The sequence below is a fragment of the Mustela lutreola genome, chromosome 9, assembly GCF_030435805.1.
Source record: "Mustela lutreola isolate mMusLut2 chromosome 9, mMusLut2.pri, whole genome shotgun sequence".
Classification (NCBI taxonomy): Eukaryota; Metazoa; Chordata; class Mammalia; order Carnivora; family Mustelidae; genus Mustela; species Mustela lutreola.
In genome coordinates this window covers 114,124,677-114,148,409 of record NC_081298.1, presented here as the reverse complement: position 1 = coordinate 114,148,409, position 23,733 = coordinate 114,124,677, and the positions used below count along the sequence as shown (strand labels likewise).

At 36.5% G+C, this 23,733-nt stretch overlaps 1 protein-coding gene across 9 annotated transcripts in view; it reads right to left on the bottom strand.

Moving 5' to 3' along the window:
* Positions 1-23,733, bottom strand: part of MAP4K3 (mitogen-activated protein kinase kinase kinase kinase 3) — a 209,373-nt gene that overhangs the window by 63,539 nt on the left and 122,101 nt on the right. For all 9 annotated transcript variants that reach the window (XM_059188514.1, XM_059188516.1, XM_059188515.1 and 6 more), the window contains exons 4-8: positions 15,215-15,279; positions 9,279-9,334; positions 8,624-8,671; positions 3,828-3,870; positions 2,237-2,309 (exon numbers count right to left, since the gene is read on the bottom strand). In XM_059188514.1, the coding sequence (XP_059044497.1) occupies positions 2,237-2,309; positions 3,828-3,870; positions 8,624-8,671; positions 9,279-9,334; positions 15,215-15,279 (285 nt within the window). The remainder of the gene's footprint in view (positions 1-2,236; positions 2,310-3,827; positions 3,871-8,623; positions 8,672-9,278; positions 9,335-15,214; positions 15,280-23,733) is intronic.

The window sequence follows — 23,733 nt, the reverse complement described above, 5'->3', positions numbered from 1 at the left end:
GTTTTCTTTTTTTAAACTTTCCTATATAGTCTTATTCTAATGATATTTCTATAAATTTGTATTTAACTGATTTAAATTATACTAATTCTCAAATATAAATATTTTAAATCCTAAACAATAGTTTTAAAAATAACCAACTCTTGGGGCGCCTGGGTGGCTCAGTTGGTTGAGCTACTGCCTTGGGCTCGGGTCATGATCCCGGACTTCCAGGATTGAGTCCCGCATCGGGCTCCCAGCTCCTTGGGGAGTCTGCTTCTCTGACTTTCTCCTCTCTCATGCTCTCTCTCACTCATTCTCTCTCAGATAAATGAATAAAATCTTTAGAAAAAATTTTTTTAAAAATAACTAACTCTTAATATCAAAAGAATGATTTAAATAAGTAGCAAATACACATCTGTCTTCCTAGTATGATTTCAGGCAAGTCAAATTAAGTCAGTTGAAATCACACACACACACACACACACACACACACACACACACACACACACCCTTTAGTTTTCACAGTGCTTGTTCTTAAAATCTTTCTAATCCTAAAGTACTTCTTAAAAATATTCAAATTATTATAAGAAAAGTAATTTTAAAGTATATCAGTTATTACTTTACAGCTGTGTAGAGATGGCAAGCTAGAACAATGGTGAACTGATAGGTTCTCTCTGACTTAAGATGATGTACAACTATCTTTCTGATTACTGACAGCTATCATTCCCGCTTTCCTATTATTGCTGGCTAGATTCCAGTTTGCTGGGGGGAAATGCACTTGCAGAGAATCAAAGTGCATAAAGCTGGTATGCCTGGTTTGCCATGTTAGATGATGTTCTCCATTCCTCTATAAAATACAAGTGAAATTGTCCAGCTGGTGTACTTCTACTTCTGCCAGTTAGGCTGCATGCTTACCACTGTCAACTGAGTTCATCTCTGAGTCTGTTTATTCATTATATTATGCAAATAAATAAATATATATATATATGTTATATAATACAATAAATAATATTATTTGTTATAAAGAACTGATTTGTTAATGAAAGTTGAAAAGAGTTATGAAAATTAAAGTTAATGCTTCCAAAAATCCTGTTAAAGACAAGTTTCTAAAGACAAAACCAGAAGACTGGCAAATTAGGGGAAGAATATGACAACTGCAAAAGACTAGGAAGGCTACAGACTGTATAATTCCATTTTGTATGACATTCGGGGAGAAGGCAAAACTAGAGAGACAGAAATCACACTGGGTGTTGACAGAGGCTAGGGACGAGGGAACAGAATTTACTAAAATGGGACAAAAGAACACTTCCTTGGGTGCTGGAAACCTATCTTTTATACTGATTATGGTAGTTTTTCTCACTACCACAGTATACAAATTTCTCAACCTTGAGAGAACTAAATACAGAATAAGGCTGAATACTCATACATCGGCTCATACATCGGACTTTAAAAAAAGGGGCATGCTTTATACGTCCAAGTTCTCACTGCATTTTAGAGAAACACAACCCAGAAAATACAGCTGAGGCATCGTGGGTATTGTTTATATTATTAAGACAGAACTCTAATTAGTGAGCCAAAGAAAAGGTCCCATGGCAAAGGAAAAAAAGTACACTCATATGCCTTAAATTAAAGTAAAATGTTTAAGGTATATACGTATTAAATTTTGAGATGTGCCACTGAACAGACATTTTTTATTAACTGAGTAATTGCTAACCTTAGTCACTTTGGACAAGAGATTTCATTCTGTTCTACATCCCTAGAGTTCATGTGGTAAAGACATGATACTAGAGAGAGTGATGAAGTGTGAGAATTGTCCCAAAATTTACTTTGCCTAATTCACAATTTCACAAGCTCCCAAGATAGTTCTTACTTTCTTAGAAGAGAAATAACATTAGCTTTTAATCTCTGAAGCTGGAGTTGGAAATCAGTTATCAACAAACATTTACTAAGTATGTGTAAAAATCATGCTGGACCCCAGAGAGTCAGTGAGAGTTCCTTTGTATCAAGGTTCCCGAAAGCCATTATCCATCTTTTTAAAGCCTTTTGCTCTTAATGAAAATAAACATGATAAAATATTCCTTGGCTGTGTACTCCATCTACAAGTGTACATGCCTAAATTGCTTAGGCTACCGATTATCTTCTTAATCTGTTTAATCCTAAAAATTTTGGCCAGTCTATTTTTTTTTCAATAGATGCTGTATTTATTCAATAATGATAGAATAACAAAAAGTTAAAATGTCAATTAAAATACAATTACCAATATGGTGTACCAATAAAAGACTTCCGTTTGGCGATTGTAGCTGTAATCTGTGCAGATACTCCAAAATCAGCTATTAAAAAAATAAACATTTAGAAAAGAAAGCTGAGGGAAAGTAAAACTATTTACAGTAACATGAGAAATAACTTTTAATAATTCTTTTCATTAAACTAATTTCATAGAAATGAGATATTCTTAAACATCACATTAAAATTTTTAACTTTTATGGGTTAGCACTAAAATATCACAAAGTAGTCAGTTTCTATCACAGCCAAATATATTCCCATATATCCCTGCATAAAATCAAATGACAATACGTCAAGATCAAATAATTTTGATGAGAAACAGACAGCTGAGAAAATTTAAGCTGCCAGATTTAATAATATAATTTCAAGTTCCCAGGACCTAAAATTCAAGGAGTATCATTGGAAGGGATGGTAAGTAGTAATATATTCCATTCACTTCCTGCCACATTCATGATGACTGACATCAAACAAACTAATAATCTACTGGCAAATCTACCCTAGCTTGAAAAGACATCCAAATACAATATTCTACAAACTCTCACCTCAGCAATACATTCTAATACCAACACCAATCACTATCAGGAAATCTGTTTTTATGTTGGATTTGTTGTTATTCTTTAAGTACGCTGAGTTCTAAATATTTTCTAGTTTTTAACTGTCATTTCTAAGTCCTTACCAATCAAGATCTATATAGGATGTTTGCCAGGAAGGTACATAATATTAACCTAAAATATAAACTGCTGACAGAAACTGTTCACTAAGCCATCAATAGTTAAGATAAATGCTTTTTTCATCTTTAGAGGAGGTTTGGAAAATTTTTATTACATGTTAATTTTCAGCTATATACTTTTAAATCTGATTAGTTGTATTGCAGGCTACAGTTCAAAAACGGTTTTGTGTTTTTACAATTTTTTAAAATTTCTGATTTATCTTATAGTAATATGTAATTCAAAATAACTTTCTTATTTATTAAATACTTCACTTAACACCTAACAGCTATGATCTTATTTATAAAAACTACTATACTATACATGTTTGCAGTCTTAAACTTTCAAACTTATTTAGGGTTTAAACTCTATTTCAGTCATAATCAAAAGTTACAAAACAAAAGGTATGGTTTGAAATAAAGCAACAACCAATATCGGTATTACACTCTTATATAAATAATACTGTATTTTATTTTAAAAGCTAATGTAAAGGATGTAGGATTGCTGGTGCAATTGATTTTTTGGCTTGGTTTGTTTACCTTGTTTTTTGGTCACAAGGTAATTCTATAGATTATTCTTACCAAAAGTCACATTTCTCAAGTTATAGGTAAAAGGATCTCTAAAGAATTATTATTTTATTGTATCTTTAAAACAAATCTGTCGTATGTGAAGATCAGACTTTATCCCCATTAAGGGAAAAGGAACCAGATATAGAGAGGTTACATATGCCCCGCAATGAGATTTTCACCTAAAAATACAGAAATGCTGAGGGAAAAACCTAGTCCTAGCAAAGCAAAATACAAACTTATTATGTTCTTGAATAAATTGGAACAAATGACAAAATTTTAATTTACTTACCCAATTTTACATGACCATTATCCGTTAACAGAATGTTAGCTCCCTTCAAAGTGAGAACATTTTAAAGTAAGAAACATTTTTTCAGACACAACATACAATAGACCAAATTTCATATTTAAAATAAACACAAGTAGCAGCCTTAGACCTAGAAATACTTAAAAGTTTAAAGTATCCCCAACTAAAGTGTTACACATCATTATATTCACAGGAAAACTTACCATCCACATTTTAGTTAATCTGACTATTCTTACAAAATTTCCACCTTGCAAAAGGCTGCTATTAACACAATATGAATGTTATTATAAAAACGATGTATTATTTTTCATCTAAATGTTAGTTTCTTACTGATTAAACACTGTGACTGCACTAAAATATGAACTTATATTGGCATTTTCACTTCATTCTATTACATTTTAAACTTGTTATTTCTGTTCAAAAAATCCACAAATTTGCCTTCATAGGAATTGATCATTGATGAAATGGTGCTGGTCTTTAAGACTGAACCTTGCTGCTTAGTACATGGGGCTGTCTATCTTAACATGTCTGCCCACTGTTTAGGCCTGTTCAGAAGAACAACTAGCCACGGGCCCACCAAATCAAAATGTCACCTGTCTACATGACTGTGAGATAACAGGAAACATAGATTGGTTTCTCCCCCCCAGTTTCTGGCATGGCCCTCTGGAAAACCCTAGTAAGTTCCAAAGTGACAAGAGCGCTAGGAGCATCTTTTGTTCTAATATATGATCTCAGACCCTGGTTCTTGACACAGTGCTCTTGAAACACTTGTAATTTCTGGGGTGACGGGAGTGTCTTCTTGTTCTAATGAAGCAACTATGAATGGGCTTCTGCACAGCTGTGGATAAGGGATGGTCACTGGAAAGACCAAGCCATGATTAGAAGCTTGGAATTTTCAGCCCTGCCCCACAATCTCCTGAGAAGGGAGAGGAGCTGAAAATGGAGTTAATGACTGATCATGCCTAAAGAGGAAGAAGACTCCATAAAATGGGGTTTAGAGAGCTTCCAGGTTGGTGGAGGTCCTAGGAGAGGGTCATGTCTGGAGAAGGAATGGAATCTCCACACTCCTTCCCACATACCTTGCCCTATGAATCGCTCCCATCTGGATGTTCATTGGTATTTCTTGCCAAATCCTTTAATAAACTGGTAAATGTACACAATTTCCTGAGTTCTGTGAGCCACTCTAACAAATTAATTGAACCCTGGAAGGGGTCTTTGGAACCGCTGAGCTATTCAGTCAGATGCTCAGAAGCACAGCTGATAACCTGGGCTTGCAACCTATTATCTGGAGGGTGTGTATTTGTGTGTGTGTGTGTGTGATGGGAGAAGGGACAGTCCTGTGGGACTGAGCCCATATCTGTGGGATCTGATGCTACCTCCAGGAAACAGTGTCAGAACTGAGTTAAACGGTATGCACACCCAGCTGGTGTCACAGAGAACTGCTTGCTGTGTGGGAAATCACCACACGTTTGGTGACCAAAAATGTCAGAAGTGAAGTGTTCTGTGTGAGGAAGTAAAGTAGACTCAGGAAAGAAGCACACAGTAGGGAAGAACTGGGCTTTTCCCTATACAGAGAGGAAACAACTCAGTGTTTTCCCATTACAATGACCTAGTCGCACTTTAGCCACTCCTACTTCCTGACCTTAGCCCAAGTAACCACTTCAATAAGCTCAAAGCTTTTAGAAGAGGTAGAAATACTGTGTCCCAAGATGTACAGTCTTTTTAAATTTTATTTTTTGCCTTTTTATAACTTTTAAATGAACAAGTGAAAGCAAGCAGGCTCTTTAATCAAAGGTGCCATCAATCACGTAATTATAGACTTAAACGAAAAATACTAGGTAACCCTTTTCCATCCAAAAAAAGAGGAAACCATAATGTAAGACTGCAACACCTGATATTACTGCAGCACTATGGAATAATGGTAGAAACAAGAAAAAGGAGGGACAAAGGACTACAGCGAGGAGTTTTTTTTTTAAGAGGGAGGAGGGGGCAGGGGCAGAGATAGAGAATCTTAAAAGCAGGCTCCAGGCCCCCCTCTGTATGTAAGTATGGGACTTAACCTTACAACCCTGAGATCATGACCTGATCCAAAATCAGGAGTTGGGCACTCAACTGATGATATAGCATGGATTTTAACTTGATCTGGGCCCCAGCTATCTAGATGTCTGCCACAGTGCTCAGTTTGGTCTCTCCCCAGCTCCAGGTAAATTTTCCTAAATTATAGTCTATATCACAACACATGCATCTATGGCCTTTGAAGCTCCTTTCCTTCCACCCTTCCTTTCCTCTGTCCCTGAGCAACCAACTGCTATTTTAAGCTCAAGGGTTGTAGTAACAAATACAGTAAAAGATAAGAGTAAGTTCCAGCTCTCGTGAGGTTTACACTGAATAGGAGAAAGAAAATCTAAAAATGAATACACACACACATGAATGAGCAATGATTCAAAGGCAGGAAGAGGTAAGTACTTTAAAGACAGTGGTATCTGAGCAGAGATCTGGATGAAGTGAGGGTGCAGAGCCATGCCAAAATCTGGGAGAAAAACATTCCAGGAAGAGAATACAGCAAACACAAAACCTTGGTGCCAGAATGAGTTCTACATATTCCAAAAACATCAAGTTTGGTGTGGGCTGAAACAGAATGAGTGAAATGGAGAGGCATGTGAGATGAGGTCAAAGAGAACAGCAGGGGCCAGATCAGGGATAACCTTACAGGGTTGTATAGTTAATTAAAAAAAAAAAATCTTGATTTTACACCGAGTACGGTAGGAAGCCAAGGTGGTTTTTTTTTTTTTTTTAAAGATTTTATTTATTTATTTGACAGAGAGAGATCACAAGTAGACAGAGAGGCAGGCAGAGAGAGAGGAGGAAGCAGGCTCCTCGCTGAGCAGAGAGCCCGATGTGGGACTCGATCTCAGGACCCTGAGATCATGACCTGAGCCGAAGGCAGCGGCTCAACCCACTGAGCCACCCAGGCGCCCCGCCAAGGTGGTTTATAAACAGAAGAGTGATGAGCTGTGATTTAAAAAGATCACTCTGGGGGTGCCTGGGTGGTTCAGATGGTTAAGTGTCTCCCTTCAGCTCAGGTCATGATCCCGGGGTCCTGGGATCAAGCCCCGCATCCAGCTCCCCTCTCAGGGAAGAGCCTGTTTCTCCCTCTCTCTGTGCCATTCCCTCTGCTTGTGCTCTCTGGCTCTTTCTCTCTCTATTTATTTATCTCTCTCTCAATTTCTCTCTCTTTTTATCAAATAAATAAAATCTTTTAAAATAAATAAATACACAAATGAATAAATAAAAATAAAAAGATCACTCTGGTTGCAAGTTGGAGAAGTGACTATAGAAACATTCAAGCAGAGCACCTGGAAGGCTGCTAGAAAAGTCCTGGTGAGAAAGAATAAATCGGTGGCTTAGACCAGGGTGGAAATAAAGGTGATGGGCTGAATTTCCCCAGTTAGGCACAAACTCTGAAGTTCAGCACACAACTCTTCGTGTAATGGAGCCAACCCCATCTCTTGTTACTCTCATACGTTCTCTTCAATAAAACAGTAAGGCTTTTTATGCTCCCCACAATGACCGTACACTTTCCTGACATTGGTATCTTTGCTTCACTGTTCCTTCTGCTTGTAAGGCACTCCAACCTCCACTTCGGACAAAAATCTATCAGACTTTCCAGATCATCTAGGTGCTGATGACACAGTACCTTTCTTGATTTACTTCTGTTATGATATCTTCTCCCTCTGAACTCCAAAGCTCTTTGCTTATGTCTTTTAAGTGGCTTATAAAAATTACTTAAAGTAAAGGATCTCAGCAGCTGATCTGACAGTCCACTGAAATTTTATGCAAAATATGAAGTCTGGGCATAAGGACATTTTCTGAGAAGAGAGTCCATGGCTTTCAGGGACTCAAAGAGCAAGAGGATATCCGCCCCTCAAAAGTGAATAACCTTTATGTCAAAGTAAACTTCAGAAAACAAAAGGGGGAAAGAAGTAGGAGAAAAGATGAACAAGGAAGAAGGTAAAAGAAAAATAAATGAAAGGAGAAAATACTAAGTTGGGAAAACGGCAGAATGTTTAGAAATAACTTCAGGAGTCCTGCCAGAGCACCAAATTTACCACAGAGCTAACCCCAGCATATCCAGTGCACCTGCTCTCCTCTGCCAGTTAAATCAACGACCATCAGAAAACGGTACAGTTGAATTTATCCATTTTGAGACATTACTAATGATATTTCTTTAAGACCTCCAAAGTTTACTATAATATTTGAAGCATGATAGGTTCTAAAAATTCTAACTTAATGGAAGCTGATGACCTAATCTGCTTTTTACAAAAAAAGTAACTATAGATAAACTAATCTGGGTTATTATAACACTAATCCACAAATGTATACTTTAAAAGGATAAATTTTATGGCATGTGAATTGCATCTCAATACAGCTGCTATAAAAAAAGTAATAAACCTCGGGACACCTGGGTGGCTCGGTTGGTTGAGCGTCTGCCTTCAGCTTGGGTCATGATCCCAGGGTCCTTGCTCAGCAGGGAGCCTGCTTCTCCCTCTACCTGCTCTGCCTGTTCTGCTGGCAGCTCTTTGTGCTTCTGCTCTCTCTGACAAATAAATAAAATCTTTAAAAAAAAAAAGTAATAAAACTCTTAAAAGTATCACTCAATTTTATTATAGTGACATATTTCAGGTAAGAAATTCATCAAAGAGATTAAGACAATTGTTCAACAGTTTGAGCCGAGTATTTAAAAATGAGAGATGCCATTAGATTAAACGTATGATATATACCTTTATATCTCTGTGCATTTTTCCTTTACTGTGAAGATAGTATAATCCCTGGAGTTTCAAAAAACAAAACACAAAAATTAATAAAACTTTACTACAGAGCATATTTCGGGATGTAAAGTGATTAATGGGATTAATGAAATAAAAAGCAGTTTCTGCTTTTTATTTACTCATTACAGAAGGTCTAGTGGTAATCATTATTTTACTGAAATAGCCTAAAAAGACAAAAGAATCAAGAAAATGAAAAAGGCAAAGCACAGCAGGAACCACTAATTTTCTAAAGACAAATACTTTCCACTAAACTCTGCAAATAGTCTGAAAGAACATTTAAAAAGTATAAATGCAGTTAGTATTAGAAAGAGTTTCAATTCCTGTAAGAGTGCTTAATTTTCAAGCATTTCTTTGGTATTAAGAGGAATATAAAAATATAAAATAAATCCAGAGCACTTAAATTTTAGGAGGTCATATTATCACACTAAGGGTTTATAGTGTTTATCTGCAAATATAATTTTAGTTTACTATACAAACAATTAAAAATATATTAAAATCCAAGAGTTTATCAAACTAGAATGCTCTACCTTTACTTAACAGATAATGCACAATAATTAAACTCTGAATCCAATAAAGAATGGTACTTTTTAATTTGCACTGGACCTACCTGTAGTGTTTCTCGGCTAACATATGCAATTTGCAGTTCTGACAGAGGTCCTGTTACTATAAGAGAAGAAAATTAGTATCAGTGAATTTAGTCAAAGCACATTTTTCAGTAAATGCTGAAGTCTTACAGGTTCCACTAAGCAATAGCCTTGATATACCTAAACAACTGTAGTAAAATGTAAGCTCCATGAGGGCAGGATTTTTTAAATCTGATTTTTCTCATTGTTGTAGCCCCAGCGTTTAGAACAGTGCCTGGCATGGGACAGCTGCTAAATAAATGTTTGTGGAATGAATAAAGGACTGAAGTAGTCTCTGAAATTAATTATATTATCATTTTTGCACCTCATTGATCAATATTACCTTTTAAATGTTTAAAGAAATAAATCATGGAGAAGAGGCTTAGCTAGTTTTTATTAAACTTTTTTAAAATTGATATGTAATACATGTATTAAGGCTAGTTTTGTTTTATTTTTTTAAAAGAGGGGTGAAGAGAGGGGGCCTGGGTAGCTCAGTCAATTAAGCATCTGCCTTCAGCTGGGGTCATGATCCCAGGGGTCCTGGGACTGAGCCCCATGTCAGGCTCTCTGCTCAGCAGGGAGTCTGCTTCTCACTCCCCCTCTCTGCTTTCTCTCACTCACTTTCTCTCAAATAAATAAATAATTGTTTTAGAAAGGAGCGGGGCAGAGGGAGAGGGAGAGAGAGAATCTTAAGGAGGCTCCATACCCAGCACAGAGCCTAAAGCACGGGTTGATCTCACAATCCTGGGATCATGACCTGTGCCAAAATTAAAAGTCGGATGTTTAACCAACTGAGCCACCCAGGCACCCTGTTTTACAGCTAGTATTAAGTCAATATTTTCCCCCCTAAGGTTATTAGCTTTATAACTATAAAAATAGTATGTTCACTATAAAAATCCAATCGATAGACAAGTTTGGAAAGTAAAGGTCTCTTCCTTACCCATACTATTACTCAATAATAGGCAATATCAATAATTTGGCCTATAGCCTACCAGATAATTTTATATAGAGACATATTTTAAATAATGTATGTACAGATCTCTCAGAAGAATATGAATGGAATCATAGTACACATACAATTCTAAAACCTTTTTTCACTTACCATTGACAACTTTCTATATCAATACACATAACTCAATCATAATATTTAAACAATATTTCTCTGCATCTATCCACTACTGAAGACATTTAAGTAGTTTTCTCTTTTTCCCTACTAAATCACTTCAGAATGAAGTCTCTTCACATTAGGTCGGAGAGACTATTCTAAAAATTGAATTAAATTCCAACGATGGAATTTTTTGCTAGATAGTAACTTCTTCGAAAAATGTTTATTTGGGGGGTATTTGTTGTATTTTACAATTGTGTAAGAGAGAAATCTATTTCACTTAGATTTTCTTAAGGACAAGTCTGGGTTTGAATGTCTGAAGGTAAGTCATATAACTAATTCTTGTGGTTTGTAAGCCCCTCTCATTCAGTAAGATGGGCCTCCTTTCTATTTCTGTTTCCACAATATGGCAAACACCCTGAAAACCCTGAAAACAATACCTAGAAATGACAGAAAAGAGTATTTTAAATAAGCTTTTAAATGCCTAGCTATGTTAAAAAGTTAGAGACTTTCCCAGGAGCCAAAAACAAAAAGGGAAATGAAAATCAGAATGGTAAAAATGTGAAATATTCTAGCTATCTCTAAAGAAAAGGTCAATCTTGGTAAGCTGGCGCTTTAGTTTTATCCCCTACGTGGGGAACAGAACAGAAGAAAAGGCCACTGAACTGTAGAGGAACAGTTAAAACAAATATGCTCATAAAACCAGAACCTTCAAAGGGCTACATCTTCACCTAAAAAGGGTAGACAAGGAAAAGAAGACCAAGGATTTTGTATCATGGATAGGATCCAGATAGGAAAAATATCTTCCAGATTCTGTCACCACAGGCCTCTTCACTCAGGTTTAGGGTTCAAATATACTGGATACACTGGGGTCTTGGGATCACAGAAAAGAAAAACCACCATAACCACCACTGTGGAAGAACCCATTCTCAAAAGCCATATGGTATTCCTGTTGAAAATGATATGAGAATTCAAAATTATTAAATAAGTGGGAAGAAATTCACCACAAATGACATAAAAGAATGTGGGAAACTGTCAAAAGAACAATATTAAACAGAGGGAAAATGTTCAATGGAAAATAGAGGGGAAAATGCATTATAATGGAACAATGAAAGGTTCCAATGTTAGTTTATCAAAGAAAAAGTAAACAAAGGGAGATAAGAAACTCACGTAAAAATATAAATTCAAAATGTATCCCCTTCACACACCTGTGGTAATTTAAAACATGTCCATGAATGCTTTGATAGTTTCCACCTCAACTGTTTAGAACTTAATTCCCTTTCTGAGTATGTGCTGGACAGAAATGATTTGCTTCTAATATGGTTGAAGGGACCATATACAACTTCTGCGACTACATCATAAAACGCTTTATGGCTTCTTCTTTGCTCTTGGAGATTGCATGCCCAGGGAGGCCAGCTGCCATATTGTGAAGATACTCAAACTGTCCTATGGCCAGATCCACACAGTGAAAAACTGATACCTGCCAAGAGCCATGGACCTGAAGCTTTCTGCCAAAAGCCATGTTAAGTGAATCAAGGTGAAAGTGAATTCCTGAGCCCTACCCAAGCCCGCAGAGGGCCGGAGTCCCAGTTAATAGTGAAGCCTGCAAGTTTATGAGAGAATTTGAGCTAGACTTGCCCAACTAAACCATTCTTGAATTCTTGACCCTCAGAAACTGGGACATAGTATTTGCTGTTTTAAGCTGCTAAATTTTGGGATCATTTGTTATATAGCAATAGACAACTAATACAGTTCCCTCTTGTAAGAAGATTTAAATTTTTAAAAAATCCTATGGAGTGATGGAAATAAGAGCAGTAAAACAAATTATAAAAATTGGTTTAGTGATATTTCAGAAAGCGTAAGTTAAAAAAAGAAAGCAGAAATAACAGGGGAAAAAGCAGGCTTTGCAAATTTTGCATGACAGATCAAAATATGCTTTGTATTACACATATAAAAAAGCAAAATCCCACAAGCATTAGGGTTATTAGAAAAGAAGAACTTCTCTGTCACTAGGTGAGGTAACCCAAGTTAGTACACTACTCCCACAGAATGACAGTGTGATAAAGAGAGAAGAGAAAGAGAAACACAGAAAGAAATGGAGGTATCTGTCTTACGCAGCTGTCCAAGTAGAGAGCACTACAGACGGGCCAAAGAGGAGTATACACATTGCCACAAGAAGGTCATTTGGCAGCAATCACGATGAAGTTAAGAGTGAATAGGGACTGGGGTTTGATAAGCATGTAAATCCCTTGTATATATATTTGAGAATATCCAGGGTGTTGTAAAATTATTTTTTCTTCCATTGACCCAGCAGCCAATCAGTATAAATAAATCAAGAGTAATAAACTCATATTACTTTGCTACTTCCAACATTTGGTTGAAATGGAATGACAACAGTCATGACAAAAATATTTCTGTAACAAAAAACTGGTCTTCTTTCTTATTTATGAAGTAAGCAGAACCAGACACCTAAAAGCAAGTATATATATCAGATGGAATTACTTAACAATCTGAGAAAAACTGAAGAAAGGTATGCTTAAAAACTGAAGATGCAGGGGCACCTGGGTGGCTGAGTGGGTTAAGCCTCTGCCTTCAGCTCAGGTCATGATCTCAGGGTCCTGGATCGAGTCCCACATCGGGGCTCTCTGCTCAGCAGGGAGCCTGCTTCCTCCCCCTCTCTCTGCCTGCCTCTCTGTCTACTTGTGATCTCTGTCAAATAAATAAAATCTTAAAAAAAAAAAAAACTAACTAAAGATGTATAAGAAGTAATGAAAAATTATAATAAGACACAAATATAAAATGAAGGGAGACTTAAAATAGAACCAAATACTTTCTAGAAATGAGAAATACAGTCACCAAAAATTAAAACCCAATGGATGTACTAAACACAGCTGTATAATCAGTGAACTATACAATGGCTATGTGACTCCTCGGTGCTCTCATGAGGGATTAAAATGTGCAAAATATACAGTTGATTTTTAGAGACACAGAGAAAATCTAATATATATCTGACATTCTAAAAGGAGAGATCAAAAATACTGGGGTAGAAAAGATTTTAAGAGATAATAATTGGTAACTGTCCAGGCTCGATGAATAAATTAAATCCTTTCTGATAAGCACTTTAAGTCCTAAGCAAGAGAAGTAAATGTAAGTCCATGTTTAGATACTAAAAACACCTGAAATTTAAGAGGAAAAAAAATCTTAAAATCGATTAGAAAGGAAGATTACCTGAAAACGACTAATACATAGTTAGAGTGACAGAAGATACCAACAACTATAGAAGCTAGAGGACACAGGTCTAATATCTTCAAAATGCAGACAGAAAAATATTGGTCTATGCCCCACTTAACCTATGATTGAAGAATGAGGGTCAGAGACCGGGAGTGCACCCATAGAAGACCCAACTGAAAAAAAACTTCAGGACAAAGGAAATTAAACGAGTAAGTATGAGAAAAAATAATAGATAAATTTAGTCCCAACTAAAACAAAAAAGGGAAACAGCTTTTTGAATAGCTTCCATAAATACTGTATTGTCCTGCAATGCAAAACAATGCCAAGTATTTCTCAATTTTCACTGAATCTTTGAAATCAATATGTCATTAATAAAAAAAATTCTCAAATATAAACAACAGCCATACTTAAAAAAATATTCTCAGAAATGAAGTAACTTTTTATGAAGCAGAAATGTTCCCACCTGGCTTTCAGGGCTCTCTGTATCTGACCCTATTCCCCAAATACAGACCCCACACCAATGAAAGTAATCTCACGTGTCACACCTTCACAGACAGCACTGTACTGCTGTTTCATCTCCTAGGACGCACTTCTACCTCTTCTTTCTACCCAGAGTTTATGTATCTTCTAAAGACCAATTAAAAGCTCATTTTCTTCATTAAGCTTTCGAAAACAATTCCAGAAAATCTATCATTTCCTTTTTCTCATTCCAGCTGTAGTTAGTAGTACTTCAATACTATTATGTCAATCTTTATGGTTAAGTAAAAGCTCTAAGAAGATACATACAGTAAAGTGAAATGAAACAAAGACAGTAAAATTCCTATCCAAACAGTCTTTTAACAAGTGCTTTATTACCATCAGCCCCAAAATTACTTAAGAGGCCCTAATGGGAAAATGTGAGCCCGAATCCCATATCAAGAAAAACGAAGAAATTTTCCAAAATATTTTCTGGTAAAATTGACATATGACTTATTAAAACAGTATTTTATTTTACATTAATCAAAAAGCACAGCTCCAGTAAAAGAATATACCTACTCTGCAGTCTGTGACAATAACTCATTCACAGAAGCAGAATAGGACAGAGAAAGAAAGACCGTAAACACTGTTACTGTACTTTACAAATCTTTCTTACATACTCCACTGAAATCTCAATAAAAAAGGCTTTAATAATTTTAATTCCCCAGAATCTAGTATTTTAAAAGGTCAACAATTTAATTGATGTTTCTTGAATACATGAGAGCAAAATCAATTATCTTTGTATTAATACTACTCATGTATTAACTGGTTATTCTTTTCGCTTAACCATCAAGGCCTTTACATGTTTCTTACAAATCTGAGTTTGGAATTTTGAACTAACCATATATAATGTCTTCTTCAGAATTAGCTAATAGTTTAACTGCACATAATTTTGCAACTTATAATGCAAATGTTCCTTTCATCCATAAGATCTTAAATTCTTTTATGTATCTAAATAACAATAATAAAACAAACGTTCCTCCAAACAGCATTAATGCTTTAATATAGTAAATAACTATATTTTAAGAAATTCTACTTAATGTGTATAAAACATAACTTTTGTCTTACCATGATAAATATCCTGTAAAGAACCACCTCCACAAAACTCCATGCAAATCCAAAGTTTATCTCGCCTATAAAGAGAAAATAAGCATGTATCACATTGTCATGATTAAAATTAGGTGAGGTAACAAGTATTTTAAGGTACCCATTTATCCATTTAGTTAAAGCTTCCACTTCTCTATAGTTCACCCATCTACCCCAAGATAGTATTATAAAAGTTAAATGTTAATTAAAATGTTCATACCAAAAACTATGTAGAAAATTCATTACAGAATACACCTCAAAGCTTATCACTTTTAATAGTGCTGTCATCAACAAAACAGACAAAATGTATACTTTACCCTCACATCTAGATTCAACAAAGGTCTTTCCAAAACAATCTGTTAAAATTTATCACTGTGAGGGGCGTCTAGGTGGTTCAGTGGGTTAAAGCCTCTGCCTTTGGCTCAAGTCATGGTCCCGGGGTCCTGGGATCAAGCCCTGCATCGGGCTCTCTGCTTAGTGGAAAGCCTGCTTCCTCCTCTCTCTCGGACTGCCTACTTGTGATCTCTCTTTCTGTCAAATAAATAAATAAAATCTTAACAAAAAATTATCACTGTGTTAAGGTAGCATTTCTCTCTCACACTCAAGATAATCACAGTCACAGGAGAAATGATTAGCTAAGATTTAATAGCTTATTCCTTGTTCAATCTTCAATCTTCACTACTTCATCTCAAAATGACCAAGAAATATACTATTCTTCAGGGACAGAGATGGAATAGAAAGTCTTAGGCGCCTGGGTGGCTCAGTAGGTTAGGCGGCTGCCTTCCACTCGGGTCATGATCCCAGGGTCCTGGGATTGAGTCACGCTTCGGGCTCCTTGCTCAGCGGGAGCCTGCTTCTCTCTCTGCCTCTGCCTGCTTGTGTGCTCTCTCTCTCTCTCTCTGACAAATAAATAAATGAAATCTTAAAAAAAAAAAAAGTCTTCGAACTCAACAAGTTCAATCAAATGCAGAAGATTCTGCCTTAATATGTCTATCTCATACTGCACTCACAGTACCTAAAAGAAGAGCCAGTAAACGAATATTTCCTAAATGAATGAATGCAAAAGTGACTGAAAAATAAACATATGGATTAGATGAAGAGTCAGCGAACCACAGCCAGTGGGCCAAATCTAGCCTGCTGCCTGACTTGTACTGACCAGGAACAAGGAATGGTTTTATATTCTGAAATGGTTGGGGGGCAGAAATCAAAAGAAGAGTATTTTTTAACACATGACAATTACCTGAAATTTAAATTTTAGTGTCCATATGAAGTTTTATTGAAACACAGTCTCACCCATTTATGGCTACTTTTGTACCAAAGCAGCATAGTTGAGTAACTGTGACAGAGAGAAAAAGACAAAAACTAAAATATTTACCATATAGTCTTATACAGAAAAGAACCCTGGATTAGATTATAATTTGATTAAATACACAATCCAGGCATGCATAAAGCTCTATGAGAACCCAGAGGTAAGAATACCTAGGAAAGTCAAGGGAAATCACTAGGGAGGAAATATTTGAGTTGGGTCTTGAAGTTTAAATAGGAATTCATCATATAGACAGGAAGTGGTCTGAGCAGAGAATGAAAATTTGAAAACTGTGGGTAGTTTATTGAGTGGAACCCAGACTAGCTGAAGAGACAATGGCAGGAAAGGGAGCGAGGACAGGCTGGGTCACACTGTAAAACAATGCTTGGTTTGCACACTCAGTTTAGTTACCTTCATCTTGATGGTCTATACTTTGTCAATGTCTTTCAAAACACGGCATCCAGAATCAAGTATTATTCCAAGAATTGCATAAACATAAATAGTGCTGCTGTTATTGGGAGCAAATCACACATGGTGGCGGTGATGAGATTAACCAGACCTAAGAGGCCCGCCTGGGTGAGTGTGATGGGACAATGTTGCATGTAACAAGGGAACACAAGGATCCAAGCATGAAGGTCAGCAAACTACGAAAAGGGAAAAAACACTCTAGAGGCAAAGCTGAACATCATGAAGACCAGAAGAAATCTGAAGTCATTTTAGTAACTAATATTCCCAGGTGGTCCACATACTAATGAAACCCAGGCATGACGGTATAGTTACAGTAAGAGCTGCCCAGTGGCCTGGTTTTAATAACTCTTGGAATGGATTCCAGGTGCTGGCAGATGTGTGGCCTTATCCAAAAGGATGAAGGCATTTATGACTGGTGACTGCTACACAGGGAGAAGTCTAACTACCCTAGAAAATCTAATGATTATCTCCTTTATTAGAACACTTATATTTCTATTCACCTGGTTAAAGGCTATCTTCAGGTTCTTAGCAACTGCTCTAAAAACTGCTGGTTTGCAAGGCTGAAGTCAACTAAAACCTCTGGATCTTTATTGTGTAGAAAGTAGTCAGATGATTTTCTCCAGCTCCACGTTTACCTGGTTCATTAAAAATATGCAGAGAACTTTATCCTTATTTGTTAAATTTCATTCCTTTAAAAAAAAAAAAAAGTCTTGATTCACACACTCTGTTTCTGACATACGTCTTATTAGCTCTCCAATTGTTTTACTTAAAATACTTGAGCACAGACAGTGTGACACAAATTTCTAATTGGAAACACCCCTCTGTGCTGCTGCCTACACGCTCCAGAAGTGGTTGATTGGAAACCCCCTAAGCAGGAGTCTACCTTCCAGAGACAGCTACTACAAGGGCTTTGCTTTTAAGCTATTTTGATCTGTATGAGTGACTGTACTAATGAGTTTAAGGAATGTTAGAAATACTTTTTTCTCTGATGATATGCTTGCTACTCTGTATAGACTGCTTACAGTTACCACTTGGCATCTGTCCATCTTTCCTTAAACTGAGGTGTAAAACTGGCAAGTCCACCAACCAATTAACTTCAGAATGGTGCTTCAGCTCTAATGTGATATGTGTAGATGCAAGATACCACAGCCTGTTCTCTCTCCATTAGTTGAATCCTTCCTCTAAGAACAGTGATTCTCAAACTGTGGTCTGGGGCCCCTGAGGGGAAAGAACCTTTCAGGGGACCAGCAAGGTAAAATCATTTTCATAATAACACTAAGAAGTTATTTTCCCTTTGTATACTCCTGAGAATCCAGAGGAATTTTCCAGAAACTAGACAAAGTGATGATGATGTCATCCCTCTGACAGCTACTGCAATCTGTGTTTATGTATTCCTGCTCCAAAATTTTCTGAAGTTTTAATTTCTACAATTTAATTTCTATCAATTTTTAATTGATACAGTGAGTATCAATAGATATAACCCACATAAACAAAAGTTCTTTGTGGTACTCATTAATTTTTAAGAGTATAAAATAAAAGGGGTTCTAATACCAAAATGTTTGGGAACCACTGCTCTAACATATCTTCACGTCTGCTCTAAATGAATCATTTATGCAAAATACCTGTCCCCAGTGCTTAGGGAACAGGTACTGAGGACTTCTTACACATCTTACAAAAACTGGGGAGATGGCTGTTTGAGGATCTGCTCAGGATAAAAATGAAATAACATGTAAATTGCTTACTGAAGGACCCAGAATATAAACCCAATAAATGTATGCTGTTTTCTACTCCTTTTGTAATAATTCCTCCTATAGTATATTTATGGAAGTCACCTAAGTTGTTCCTGGAACTGAATGAAGGTATAAATAAACTGGCATTTTCTTCTTTAAGGAAAAACAAAACAAGAGAGATTGGACTGACTGACATGTCTTCTTACTACTAACGTCATGCTAATCACCACTTCTTTCTTTTAAGTGTCCACTAATTATCTAATTAATAATTTATCCTAGTGGGTCGGGGCGCCTGGGTGGCTCAGTTGGTTGGACGACTGCCTTCAGCTCAGGTCATGATCCTGGAGTCCCGGGATCGAGTCCCGCATCGGGCTCCCAGCTCCATGGGGAGTCTGCTTCTCTCTCTGACCTTCTCCTCGTTAATGCTCTCTCTCACTGTCTCTCTCTCAAGTAAATAAATAAAATCTTAAAAAAAAATAATAATAATAATTTATCCTAGTGGGAGCTGATGACAGACATCAAGTTTAACAGTCTACTTTGTAGAAATCACCTTTTCTTTTCATTTGCACATTGGTCACTGCTGATCACTAATATTTTGGCACCTTTCCTATTTGTCAAAAGATACTCACGGATAGTGGGTACCAATCCCATCTGTTAACTTTTTCAGTATAATAAGATATAATTTATATAAATCTAAAAGCTTAGATTCATTTAGGGTGTCTAGCTGTTCTATAATTATCTCCTCACCTATCTCATGCTTCAATCCCTTGTTAACGCTTTTCTAACCCTTTCCAATTTGAAAACAATTCTCCTCAGTGGAAAAAATGGACATAGGAAACGAGTTCTCTGCTTTCTTATGTATTTCAATATTACATCATCCTCCACTTGATGCTGCTCTATCCCCTCTTCCCATCCTGCTTTAAAATAATTTTCTGGGTGCCTGGGTGTCTCAGTCATTAAGCCTTCAGCTCAGGTCATAATCCCAGGGTCCTAGGATGGAGCCCCACATTGGGCTCTTTCTTTACTCAGTCTGCTTCTTCCTCTCCCACTCCCTCTCCTTGTGTTCCCTCTCACTGTATCTCCTCTCTCTCTTTCTCTGTCAAATAAGTAAATAAATACATACATAAATAAAATCTTTTAAAAAAGGTTAAAAAACCCACAAAAAACCATAATTTTCTAGTAATTCTATGAAAAGACTCTCCAAACTTACAAAGGGGGGAAAAAATGAGGACTTGAAAAAAATGGATACTATATATACACTCTACTTTTTAAGATGCCTAAAATACTTTCAATTTATAATATTCTATTTAGTTAAGTCTGGTATTATCAAAGACGGTTGAATATTTAGAGTCTATCAGAAAAAGAACTTCCATCTGTTCTATGAATGTCCCTCTTGTGATGACAAATCTGCATCTGCTTTTGGTCATTCACCAAGCCATCTGCCTAATAGGAAAAGGACTCAAGTCAATCGGCCCATTTTATGAAGGCCAATACACTCTAAAATCTTTGTCCCAGGATATCTGAATTTTAAAAAATCACTGAGGTAAATATTTGAGGTATCAGTATAGGTATCAAATTTCCTTAGAATTCTTTTCTCTTTTTTTTTTTTAATAATTTTTTATTTTTTATAAACATATATTTTTATCCCCAGGAGTACAGGTCTGTGAATCACCAGGTTTACACACTTCACAGCACTCACCAAAGCACATACCCTCTCCAATGTCCATAATCCCACCCCCTTCTCCCAAACCCCCTCCCCCCAGCAACCCTCAGTTTGTTTTGTGAGATTAAGAGTCACTTATGGTTTGTCTCCCTCCCAATCCCATCTTGTTTCATTGATTCTTCTCCTACCCACATAAGCCCCCATGTTGCATCACCACTTCCTCATATCAGGGAGATCATATGATAGTTGTCTTTCTCTGCTTGACTTAGAATTCTTTTCTCTTATTCTGTCAAGCTGTCTATCTTGTAAGGAATAGAAAAATAAATAAAGGAGAGGGAAGTTCACGATTTTAATATTCTAACTCAATGTTTACTAGAGCATATAAGAACTAACATTCTAATATTAACTAATATTCTAATATTAATTCTGTTTCACTGAACTGACAATCTTATAATTTCTAAAACACACTTTTTAATTTTCCCATACTTTGTAGCATATCAGAGACTTAAAACTGATTAAGTATAGATTTACATAATATTTATATATTTTGCCCAAATATAACGTAATTTAAAAAGTAAAATAAAATGGGAGCAAGATCACCAAGAATACACACTCCAGAACATCTGCTAGAAACTGACCTACCAAATCACTCACCCTGAGATGGGATGGCTAGCCATGGCCCCACAATGCAGTCCCCTGATCCCTGTATTTAACTGTGGGTTATCTTGCTGAACAAAAGCATTTGACAATAGCTACTCTACCATGTTCAACAAAATAATTCAACGCCTCACCAGAACTATCAATGCACATGAGCAGGGGGAAAGCAATCGAGAATCTCAAACAGACTCCCCGTTGAGTGTGGAACCCAACAGAGGACTCAGTCTCAAGACCCCTGTGAGATCATGACCTGAGCCAGAGTCAGATGTTCAACTGACCTACCCCAGTGCCCCTGGTGTATTTTTAAACAGACATGCAAAAACTACTGCATTCCAAAGATAAATTCATCTATCTGTTTCCCTTTTAACAATGAGGGATAGTTCTGTATTCTGGGATACAAGGTGACCTATTTATCTATAATTATACCTAACAATCCCCAGTTCAACCTAGTAATTTCCAAAGAATGGGTAATTGGACAGCAAATCTATGTGAAGTATACTTCCCATTTAAAAAAAAAAAATCAATGTACAGTTAAACCAGTTTTAGAAATGTCACATACTATAGTCTTCTCCTGGAAATTAACAACGCCACTGATACGTTAAAGGCTCTAAGAAATCCTGCAGTGAGGCAGGAGGAGCTGAGAGAGGGAAAGGAGAAAAGGGTGGGGAGAGGAGACGGAAGAGAAGAAACAAAGGAAGAATGCTGATGGAGAAAGTTGGAAAGTGGAGAAAGGGGAGGAGGAAGAAGGAAATTTAAAATAAAAAGGAGTGAAGAGGAAGAAAAAATAAAACTAATTTTGTTTAGTTTACTACAAAAAGGAGAGGAAGAAGAAACTTCTCTAATTTTGTTTAGTTTACTACTTCCCCAAATTATTTATTCCATAGACCTACTTGTTTCAAACCACATATTAGCATCCCTCAGAACAAATGTTCTGGAGGAAACACCCAAGCAATACTGGTATAAGAAGGTATTTACATAAGAGAGTTAGTTCCACCATATTTTTTTGCTTAAAGCAGTGGTTCTCCACTGAGGGTGATTTTGCCCCTCAAGGAATGTTTGGCAATGTAGAAGACATTCTGGGTTGTCACAACCGGGGAGGTGCTACTGACATCCAGTAGAGGCCAGGGACATTGCTAACTATCACATACAGGGAGTCAGAAGTTGCTATTACTCCTCCTCCTATTGTACTTGAAGGAAACAAATGATGCTTGTAGCAGTATAACCAAAACCCTAAAAACAAAATAGGAACACTGGTGGAAAACTGGTGAAATCAATATGAAGTACCTTCGTTTGGCTAATAGTATTGTACCAAAGCTGATTTCCGAGTTTTGACAAATAGACCATAGTTATGTGTCAACATTAGATGTCATGACATGTCTAACATGACAACATTAGATGTCAACATTAGGGAACACTGAGAAGAACTCTCTGTACGATCTTTACAACTTTAATGTATATCTAATACATTCTAAAATTCAAAGCTTCCTTTAAAAAAAAAAAGACGGTAACTGGTTATAAATTAAAGTGAACTTAATTATAATCTGTATTTCCATAGTGTGAGCATTCAAAAAAGCATTTCCATTTATTAAGATCCTGTGGTTTCTTTTCCTCTCCAGCCTCACCTCCAGCTCTAGAAAAAATTTTCTCCCAGTTTCTACGTAACTTAAGAGATAGCCGTCTCTTTCCTGGATTACTGTAACAAATGTACTTAATAAAATGAAAAATGAGCCTACTCTCAATTCCCTACACAGCAGGTCCATGCTTCACAGAATATATACTCTGTGTTTAAACCTTCAGCAAGTACCCTCAATACCTACACATCCTAATTAAGGAATAAAAAGTGTCTTTTTGGCCACATCTCCATGGCCTTACCTACTGCAACTACTCCCTTTCCCTTTCAGCTCTAATATGAAACTATCAGTCGTCCCCTAAGTAACTCGTGACTTTTTTCGCACATGTATTTCCTTTCTAGAAATTACAACTTTCTACACACATACACATGCTACAATAAACACCTAATAATACTTTAACATCCAATATTTAGGAATCACATTATTCATAGAGCTTTCTCTGATTCCCTCACTTTGACAAAAGTAATTATTTGCTCATGTTTATTTCTTCTATTAGATTATGAACTCCTTAAAGGCAAGGGCTGTGTTTAATCTGTCTTTACACATCTCCAAAAACCAGTATAGCCCTTTATACATCCTGAGAAATGTAAAAACACTTTGTGAATAATGGTGGTGATTTACAAATGTTATGAGATACATCATGCTTATCCAAACTAGTGCTCTTGATTTCAAAGGTTTAAAATATCAGATCCAGGGGCGCCTGCATGTTTCAGGCCATGATCTCAGGGTCCTGGGATCAAGCCCCACATTGGGCTTCCAGCTCAACGGGGAGCATGGTTTCCCCTCTCTTTCTGTCTCTCCCCCTGCTTGTATGCTCTCTGTCAAATGAACAAATCTTCAAAAAAACCAATAAAATATCTGATCCAAATGAAACTTTTTACTGTACGGTTCTGATCTATTGGCTTATCTTTTGAGGAGCATTTGTTGTTTTTCGACTACAACTTTAAGAGTTCAAACTGGAGAGAACGGTCTCAATTTTCTTAATATGGTCTGAAAGGATATGTTCGGCTAGGAATGCTTAGCAGAAACCTGAAGTTAAGAGTCAT